The sequence below is a fragment of the Physeter macrocephalus genome, chromosome 1 (assembly GCF_002837175.3).
Source record: "Physeter macrocephalus isolate SW-GA chromosome 1, ASM283717v5, whole genome shotgun sequence".
Lineage (NCBI taxonomy): Eukaryota > Metazoa > Chordata > Mammalia > Artiodactyla > Physeteridae > Physeter > Physeter macrocephalus.
The window spans coordinates 132,411,545-132,422,448 of NC_041214.2; the positions used below are offsets into that span (position 1 = coordinate 132,411,545).

Sequence of the window (10,904 nt, forward strand, 5' to 3'; positions counted from 1 at the left end):
GGCCCGCATACCACAAAAAAAAAAAAAAAAAAAAAAGAAATGCTTCCAAACATTTTGCAATGTCAATTGACAGTATCACTATAAATGATCTCTCTCTGTCACATTAAGATGTAAAATGTATTGCTGCTTGCTCTTAAGCATATCTGTCAACATCAATATCTTCTGGGTATTAAAAAGTATACAGAGTTGAGGGAAGAGTTTCCACTGCACTAAATTTTTAAAATTATATTTACTTACTGAGACTTATTATTGAACTTGTTTACTAACTTACAGTACATTACCTTTTAGTTGATCTAAGTTTCTGGGAAACAGAAACATTCTGGAAGCTGGGAAAATAAGAAATTTTCAATGTCCCCAAAGAATAAAACTGGTAGCTGTACAGGCAAGTATAAAACTCGAAGATATTTTACTCTAATCTCTAGAGCAAAAAAATATCTGGGTTTGAATCCTGGGTCATCTTCTTTTTAACTTGGAAAGTTATTTAGCCTTTCTCAACATTTCTAAACCTCTGTAAAGGTTTATTGTAAGGATCAACACAGATAATTTCATATATAACATCATCTAGTGTTAATTTTTGTTGTTAATTTTTGTTGTTATTGGGGAAATGTGTGATTACAAGGGTAAGAGGTGGCATCTAAATCTATAAGTATAGAGAAGTTCTTTATTTGCTGCAGACATAGGATCTTTTGTATTGTCCTAAGTCACAATAGAAGCCACATAAGTTTATTAGAATGGGATTATTACAAATACAGCACAACTGACTAAGAAAACAGCCTGCACTGTAAAACAGGAAAAGGGCCAACTTTGCAGAGCACAGAGAACTCTATGCCTCTAGTAATTATAAATATAATTCACAAAAACCATTTGCCTTTGTATTCTAGTAATACTCAATATTTTGTAAGTAAGTTGATGGTGTGTGTCCATAAATTTAAGAAGCAGCTTAGTAAAGTGGTTAGCCCAGACTTTAAAGCAGCCAGAGGTGTGCTGGAGTCGACACTAGAGAGAATGAATAATTAAATATTCAGGTATTGTAAGCCTGTTATTAAACCATTGGTAGCTTGAAATCAACCCTGATAGGAGCATTCACACCATGGAAACTGGCAAATGCTATTATACAAATCTCAGGTTCCCTGCATCCACCCCAGAAACCTGGTTTACCAGTAAACTGCTGATAAACTGCTGATGCAGGCATATATATATTTACTTGACAGCTTTAACACTTAATGGTTTATACTCTTTAACAAGTTATGTTGTATTTCTCTCCTGCAATTTCCTCATCTAGAAAACAATACAATTATTTCTTTGTCATAAGGTTGCTTTTGTTTAAGTGATTTAAGTTACATGATCACCTAATACATACTTTGTAAATGGTAGTTCATACTAATAAGCCAAAATCATGTAAGAGACAACAGTGAAGAGCAAAGCAGAAACTAAAAGTAAATGAAGAACTTTCTCAAAAAAAGGGTCTTTTTGCTGTATTAACAGGTTTCATTATGCAAGTGATTCTAAACATATAATAGAGAAGAGGTGATCCACTCAAAGTTCACTCACCATGAAGAGATTGTTGTGTAAGTTTCCATTTTCCCCAGAGGGTGAGAAAAGAGAATCAGTTCTACCAGAAGTTCTCTCTTGGTGAGCTTGTTGTTCTGGGACTGGCTCATACAAGCTGTCCATAGAGCCCTCCTGCAATAGAGAGATTTCTGAGTCAAGGAATAATAAAATGATAATTTTCATTGAAAAGTCATCTAACCATCTACCCACCTTTATACAGTACCCCATCTAAATGATCCTGTGCATTGGGATTACGAGTTTATGGTATGCCAGTGTTCAACAGTGAACAAGACAGTAAAGAGAGGCATTCTTAGCACTTATTACAGAGCCAGGAATTCAAACAAAACTCTAAGTGTTGGGGAGTCATGCACAAAATGAGGCAATTTCTCAAGAAGCGTGATGAAGACATCAAGTTCAAGGTACTAAATAAAGACCTATTTGGACACCAATAAACTGTGTTGGGTGTCAGGTCATAGGTTTTAGTTATACGTATCCCTCTAATTAGAGTACTAATTAGTACTAATTAGTACATGTCCTTGTATAAGAAACACAATCTGTTATACTTCAGCTTCCTCAACTGTAAAGTTGCAGTTTTATCCACCTTACAGAGGAACTCTCAAGATGAAATGAATACAGTGTATGCTTTGAAACAGCAAAAGTATTTCACAAGTACAATAAAGGCATTCATATTAATGTTTACAATATTTATCTTAATAAATAATATTGTTCATTTGTTTTCATATTTTTATGGAATAATGAATTTTAAAATGTATGAGTTTGCATTTAAAACCATTGTAAACTCTATGTTAAATCCCCTTTGTATTTGGGAAGCAAACTTAACTGAATTGACTTCTTATGTTTTTTTTTCCTTTTAAGACAGAATTGGTCTAGTTATGGCGTCATCTGGAAACAATCTTAAGGGAAAGAGGTATACACTTAATATACTGAAAATTTCTAGACATAGTAACTGGATAGGCTGATAATGGTGGCATCAAAACAAAGGTCTGCTGGATTATGAAAAAGTTTTCTTGCTTTAAACAATGAGTGTTGAACTGAAAATGTTCTCATCTTTAAAAATATATTTTATTAAGATATAAGCAAAGTAAAGATTGAATTGTATTCACATTGTCTACCTTTAAAAATTTCAACCAATGTGTCCTACAGTTCCATAATTCAAGTAACTTCTGCTCCAAACACATGGCAAATTATTGGGAAAATTTGAAAGACTTAAGTAAACCCTAAGACATTTGTGCTCTAAGTACCTAAACATGTAGGGAAACCAAAAACTTAACAGAAGCACAAAGTGGTGAATGGAGGTTAAGCTTTGGACCTGTTAGTTGTCCACACACAAACGGGCAGCCTTGATGGATCTTGGGCCTGGTGGTGTAATGTGTAGTAGCTTTCCTCCACATAAAGCAAACTCTGTGCTGAAATCCAAGGGCTGCAGCAGTACCCACAGCTATGAAAAGAGGTTGAAAAAATCTCCTACCCATAGCTGCTGGGGCTCTTGCTTCTAGGAAGCTGTAGGTCAGAAAAGCAAAATTCAACAATGCAACTGGCACACTGGGATCAGAAACAAGCTGCCAGCTGGCTCAGTGATGGATCAGTAATACATCAAATATCACCTTGGGATGAGATCCCTGGACCAGCAATGTAACCTCAGTTCTTAACTGGGGCCTCGGAGAGACTGGAGATTTATGCCTTACAACCAAATGGAGAAAGGTAAAGAGGCCAGGAAGGAGAGAAAAGAGAGGGGAGGATGGAGGTGAAAGGGAGAGGAGTGGGAGAGGAAGAGACAGAGAAGAGACACACAGAGAGAGACACAGAGAGAGAAGAGAAAAAGAATTATCGTTCAACATTAGCCAAAACACAGGAAGGGATCGAATGCTGAGAAAGAGAGAGTCAACTGAATTGACAATCTGAAAATAAAGCCATTTCCATTCGAGATGAAATTAAAATCATAAAATGGATGAAAAATAATATCAGAAAAAATATTTATCATCTTCACAGAGCTAAATAAAAAGGAATATACAATTAAAAATAAATAACCTATGATGAAACCAAAACAGGCAGAAAGGAAACAAACACTAAATAGTTAAAAAGTCTTAAAAATGAATAATGTAATCATAGAAATTTGTATTAAATAATCAAAAATTGGGATGAACTCTAGACCTCTCAAAAGAATTAGCAAATGCTAAAGAGTTCACCCAGGGTGCAGCATAAAAGGATAAATAGAAAACACATGAAATATTTGGGTAAAAGTGTGGAGGACATTTTGAGGCATTACAACATCAGATTAATAGGAATTCTAGAAAAATAAAATGACAGATATTTCTCGTTATCTCAAGAAAACTATGAACTAACTTTACTTATAGTTCTAAGAAATCCTAACTGTAGTGTTAACAAAATTAAATTTAATAATGTATCTTAAAATATACCATGGCTAGTTAGTGTTTAATACAGGAATATAAGATGTTTCAATATTTAAATATACTGTAACATGTTTAAAAGAAAACTTATAATTTCAATAAATATTCTAAGGCATTTGAAAGATTTATTATTATTCATCCTTGATAAAATCTCAGCAAACTGGGAAAAGACAGGACTTCCTCAACCTCATTAGAGTTATTTATCAAAAACCTCAGGAAGATGCAATTAAAGGTAATTAAATGAATGTTAGAAACAAGACTAGGATGCCTGCCATCATTTTTTTTTTCTTGTCAGTGCTATAGAAGAGAGAGAGAAGCTGAGAATGGTATAATTGTTAAAGAAGAGGAAAACTTACAGATTATCTGCATTAAAAACCACAGACTACCAGAATTTTAGAAATTCAGCAAAACTACTTATTTGCAGTATCAATATCTGAAAATCAATAATGTATCTATAAATCAGCAAAAACAAAGTAGGAAAAAAAAACAGCAACCAAAATTCTTAGACTGCTAGCAATAAAGTTAGCAAAAGATTGGGATTGACATATATACACTAATATGTATAAAATAGATAGCTAATAAGAACCTGCTGTGTAAAAAAAAAAAAATTAAATTTAAAAATTAAAAAAAAAGAATTTTATAGAGAAAATTATAAAACATCATTAAAGACCATGAAAGAAGATTAGAATAAATGAAGAGCTATTCATATTTGCGGATGGGAGGCCTCAACCTCATAATGAAGTCAATTTCCCCTAAAGGTGTAAAATTCAAATTCATTTTAATCAAAATCCTATCAAAGATTTTCATATAACTTGATAAGATGATTCTGTATTTATATAGAAGCACAGAGACTTTAGAAGTCCACATTTTGAAGAAAGACAAGGAGAGGGTATTCTGAGTAAGGTATCTACTTGGCGTTAGAGTTACCTTAATAGGTATGTAGAACAGTAATAAAGAAAAGGATGGAGATAAACCATTGGGTAAAATATATAAACCAAATAAAGATAAAGGCAGCATTTCGAATCACTGAAGAAATGGTTCAGGGATAATTGATTTGTAACCTTATTGGGTTACAAAGTCAAATTAAACTCTGTAAATATATGACGAGCTCAACAAGAAAATCACCTTGCTTCTAATGAGCAAGCTTTCTAAAAACCTTATCACGATGTAAAACTCTTAAGAAAAATTCTGGATTCAGAGTGGCACACATAAAAGGATATTTCTGCCTCCCTTTTGAAAGATAGACCCCATTTGGAGTTTATAGATCCAAAATAATAGCAATCACCTTTAATGGATTACTTATAGTATCCTTGGTTCAAAACGGGTAGTTCATTAAGTTTGGCTTTATATTTCTCTTAAAAACCCCATTTACTAAAAGATTTACAATTTCCCCCTACACTTAAGAGAAGTTTAACTCTTTCCCTGACTTTCCTTAGTGGTAATCTTTATGTGATGCTTAATATTTTAAATCACCTCCTTCCTAGAGATTTAAAGGTCAATATATTCATATGCACTTCCACTTTTTAATTCTGTAATTTTTCCACTAAATCAGTAGTTTTAAATCTCTTTTTTAAAATGCTGTGTCCCATATGTTCACATTCCTACAGGCACAGATAAAATATGCTTTGAATTATGCACAAATTCCTGGCAAAAACTGTAACCCCACCCCTTTTTCACAGCTCATAACAGCACAGTAGGGTGTCACAACACCCTGGTTGAGAGCCCATACGCTAAATAACTTTATTTATTTATTCCCCAGGAAGGAATAAAAATACCTAAAATAGTTTTGATTTTTTTCCCCAAGTACCTTGTGGACGTTTTCTTATTAAAGCAATAATTAATTTTGATCCCATATAAACTTCGGAATGCTTACATAATTTTAGTTAGTGTTCATGATGGTTCAGCCTAATCCAATATGTTTCTGAGCAAGGAAATTTTTAAGGATAACTTTAAAAGATGGAAAAGCGTTGCAGTCAAATTGAGTCCATGAGGCATGGCTTTGAAGCAATCCTTTCTGAGTATGTGCCTTCTTCCCTATTTTACAGAGAAAGACAATCATGCTCATTATATGGTTATATGTCTTTATAGCAGGATTACAAAGCGTATGCCACAGTATGCTGAGCTATGCTATGTTATAGAAACATTAGCATACTGATTATAGTACCATTCAGAGTGATTTCAGAGCACAATCATCTCTGCCGCTACACTGCCTATTTCCATGGGAAGTATATTCATGTAAACCACATAGAGCTCTTTTAGAGCAACTAGAAGAGAATGCACAATACCACTTAAATCACCCGAACTGGGATTTCTCCAGTCAGATTTATATGGCACAAAGCAAAGTTGAGCACTGGCAGTTATTCTGTAAATTGGGACTATATAGGCAAACTGAAATCAATGATTCAGCCTGCCACAACCCACAACTGCATTTTATTTTTCAAGATGCTCTATGAGTAAATCCCTTATCTTGACTTACACTGCCTCCTGTTTAGGTATTACAACCTATGTCAGCACCATCTCTAGCACTTATGTTAATCTTCTTTGCAATTTGGAAAGAAAACGAACATCATAGTAAACCATTTTATTTCCTCAAATGACAGGGATCTCCCATAGACATCTTGAAAAACCAATGAATAGGCATAATACCCTGCTGTAAACACATATAGAAATGAATAAAATTATTTTTGAAATCCATTTTTAGCATTGGCAGATGGTCACAATTGCAGGTTAGAGTTATAAAGTATTTCCAGATCTATGACTCCCTGCTAACTTCCACTGATCCACTTCAGGCTAAAGGATAAAAAAGCAATAATGTAAAAAAGAATTTGAGAGGTGCTTATACCCTGAATGAGCACATCTGCAGAAGTGGATTACTCTCTTGTGCCTTGAATTTCCAGTGCTGTGTAACTCAGAAAGCTGCCTCCATGGTAGGTTAACCAAACCAACATTGAACAGAATTCATTACTCAAACAACAAAGAAGACATTTTGATTCCTAGGAATGTCCCAAAGCAAAACCAGCAACCCCAATGCAGCATAGTTTGAAAAAAACAAACTCATACTCAAAAATAAAATGAAGAAAATAGTTCCTCAAAAATACTATTTACATATTCCACTTAGAAATTCAGTATAAAAATTTTAATTAATTAGTCATTGTTGTAGATAAATATGTACTTTTTTTTGTAGATTACTTGCCTCTGAATACAGTCGGCTTAAGTTCTTTAATGAAAACAAGCTTCCTCCTTTTTCTGATGTGGACTTTCTTATGAGACCTTAAAATGTATTAATATACCACTTAGGAAGTTTAGGGTAAACCCGAATTCCATACAATAAAATAAAAAAGAGGATATAAATGGTGCATGTAAAAAAAACACTTACCAGAGAAAAGCAGAAAAGATTCATTTTGGTCTGCTTTAGCCCCCTGTTGCTGTGCCCCCTGTAGCTCTCTCTTGCCTTCACAGCTGTTTGGACAGTTCTCCTGGGAGATTACTATGAAGTAAAATCCCTTCCATAATCCCAGGATTCAGAGACCATTATCAAATGAGATGGGTCTTTATTGAACAATTTTCTAAATTAATGAGGAACGCTGACTAACAAAATGAGAGAATAAGACTTACCATGATCTTTGTAAAGAGATTTCAAAGGTGACAATAATATTCCTAAAATCTGGAGGAAAAATGCAGTGACAATAATCATAGGCCTACCTAACTAAATTGAAAATATGAAACACACCCTGAAGAAAATGTCATCCTCCAGTATAAAAGTAACACATTCCCTTCAAAGGGTTAATTTGAGGCTCTGGTACCATGTGCCTCCCCACTTCCCATGCCTTTTGTCTCTTCCATTAATTAAAATAATGTTGGATCTCTTATATAGAAAGATACTGAGATAAGCACTTTTTATGGTGGTAAAATATACATAGCTTAAAATTTTCCATTCTAACCATTTTTAAATGTACAGTTTTGTAGCATTAAGTATATTCACGTTGCTGTGCAAACATTATCACCATCCATCTCCAGAATTTGTCTGTCTTATAAAACTGAAACTTTATACCTATTAAACACTAACTCCCAATTCCTCCCTACCCCTAGCCCCTACCACCATTCTACTTTCTAAGAATTACACTATTCTAGGTACCTCATTTAAGTGGAATCATGCAGTATTTGTCTTTTTTTAATTGGCTTCTTTCACCCAGCATAATGTCTTCAGGTCTCACTCATGTTATAGGGTATGTCAGAATTTCTTTCTTTTTTAAGGCTAAATAATATTCATTGTATATGTGTACTACATTTCGTTTACCTATTCATTTGTTGATGGACACTTAGGTTGCTTTTACCTTTTGGCTATTGCGACTAATGCTGCTATGAACATGAGTGTACATAACTCTATGTGTGTCCCTGCTTTTCATTCTTTTGACTATAAATGCTAAGGTAGAATTACTGCAAAGTTAAATTTACATCTTGCAAACATGCTTATTCTTCAGCTGGTCCCAGACTTATTTTTCCTTTAAGTCACATTTATTTCTAGTACTCCCGGAAAGCGCATCTACAGTAGTCCCTTATCCTTTAATTAGGAATATGTGGAGAGTTGCATTGGAAACTTCTGCTTTGGAATGTTATTAGCTAAGAATGCTTTGAATTTCATTAACAGACTACCTGACTGAGTGCTTACTCATGACTTAGAGCAGTTCTTCTCATATAAGAATTGGTCTGCAATTGACAATTGTTGGCATTGATGCAGAGGGTCAGTGAGGTCAGAGTCATGGTCACTGGCTGCAGTTCCCTTTCCTTTCCCTTCAGGGTCTGAATATCGATGCAGAAGCTCAAAGCATTAAGTCCTCACACTCTTGGATGAAAGAATCAGACATCATAGGCACTGATGTCAAGCAGGCTTCTGTGTTTAGCTGCCTTTCTATGATTCCTACCAACAGCTTAAGCACCCCTGTAAGGTTCGCTCTTTCTGCATACCTTCTCAAAGTTAGTACCTGTGGGGAGTATTATTTAAGGTATATTTTGAGAAGATGTAATATTAAATTTAATCAAAACCAGATGAAACTAAAACTTTGAATCTCTTCCTTAGGGTCTCTTTTAGGAGCTATAACATTACTTCAAATCCCAATATGAAAAAAAAATGGATTACGAAATTTTCACACATACTCAAAAGTAGAGTTCAATAATACCTTTGACATATATACACTACCAAATGTAAAACAGATAGCTAGTGGGAAGCAGCCGCATAGCACAGGGAGATCAGCTCGGTGCTTTGTGACCACCTAGAGGGGTGGGATAGGGAGGGCGGGAAGGAGGGAGACGCAAGAGGGAAGAGATATGGGGATATATGTATATGTGTAGCTGATTCACTTTCACAGAAATGAACACACCATTGTAAAGCAATTATACTCCAATAAAGATGTTAATAAATAAATAAATAAATAATACCTTTGTAGTTCCATCACCTATATGAAAAAAAGTTATCAAGATATTTTGTTTTATCCTTATCATTTTTCTTTCCTGCTAACATATTTTAAACCCCAAACATAAGGTCATTTCACTCCTACACACCTTCACTTTGTATCTCTAAAAATTTTTTGACATTTTCTTAATCAGAGTGCCCTTGCTACACTTAAACAGTATTCCTTGATAACTTCAAACAACCTCCTTATGTCACACCCCCCCGCAGAGAGAGGGAGTCTATTTCTCCAATCCCCTGCGTGAGGCCGAGGCTGTGACTACACTGATAAATATCTCTAGAATGTGGCAGCCGTATCACTGTGCTAGATCTAAGCCTAGTCTTTAAGAGGACTGCCAACTTCCGCTTCCTTCTTCTTTGAACCCACCTGTCCTGCTTGTTTTGAGGAAGGTCAAGCAGCACGTAAAGAGACCTACATGAAGGAACATTGAAGGCTCCTGTGACGGCCCCAGCTGCTCTCCAAGTTGGCAGCCAGCGCCAGTGCGCTAGCGCTGTAGGTGAGACCATCTTGGGATTAAATCCCCAAGTCCCCGGCGAGCCACCCTAGCTATGCCAAATGGAGCAGAGAGCCGTCCCCCAAGAGGCCTGCCCGAGTTACAAGATTGTGAGAAAAGAAATTATTGTTTTTTTAAGCCACTAAATCCTGGGGTGGTTTGTTATATGACAAGATAGCCAAAGCACTTTTCATAGTTACATTCCCCAATGATCTCTTTTTTTTTTTAAAGTAATTTTTCATTTGCTCCATTTGAATCAAGATCAAACAAGGACCACATGTCACATTTGGTTATCATGTCTCTCAAGTCTCTTTAATCTAGAACTCCTTGCTTCTCTCCCCCCTCCACCCACTCTCTCTCTCTTTCTCTTCTTTGCCACTAACTTTCCCAGAAATTAGGTGTTGTAAAATGTATCAGATTCAGAATTTTCTTTTGGCTTCTTTGTGCATCATTTAACTTGTTCTTCTGTCTCTAGTATCTCCTCTAAATGAAAATCGGCTCTTTCCTGCCAATGGAAATTGGTTAGAATCTGAATCAACTTTTTGCAAGAACATTTCATAGGTGGCTCTGGGTGCTGTCCACTGTATCATGTCAGGAGGCACTCACTATTTCCCCGTTTTGCTGATACTGAGTTTCTACTGATTAGCCAAACTTAAATAAATTATTTCATTAGGAGCTACAAAATGATCTTATAAATTGTAAAAGTCATCCAACATTAATTCACCGGAAAATTTGGTAAAGTAGAAATGTCTTTCATCACCTAGTGCTATGGTTTACCGAAAACATAGCACATAGAGGAAAAAGCAGGACACGTGACAATTTCAGAGTAAGGGAATAGTGATCCAGTTATTTTTTTCAATGGTACCCAATGAATTTATTATTTTTCTCTCCCTCCTCCACCTCCTCCTTCTTCCTCTCTCTCATGACATTATGAGCTTATAGACTTTTTTTTTTTTTTTTTTT

General features: G+C 35.1%; 1 protein-coding gene across 1 annotated transcript in view; it reads right to left on the reverse strand.

The window, feature by feature from the left end:
- The window catches only part of SAMSN1 (SAM domain, SH3 domain and nuclear localization signals 1), a 205,982-nt gene that overhangs the window by 127,886 nt on the left and 67,192 nt on the right, over nucleotides 1-10,904 (reverse strand). The window contains exon 2 of the mRNA XM_007100004.4: nucleotides 1,552-1,683. Within this exon, the coding sequence (XP_007100066.3) occupies nucleotides 1,552-1,683 (132 nt within the window). The remainder of the gene's footprint in view (nucleotides 1-1,551; nucleotides 1,684-10,904) is intronic.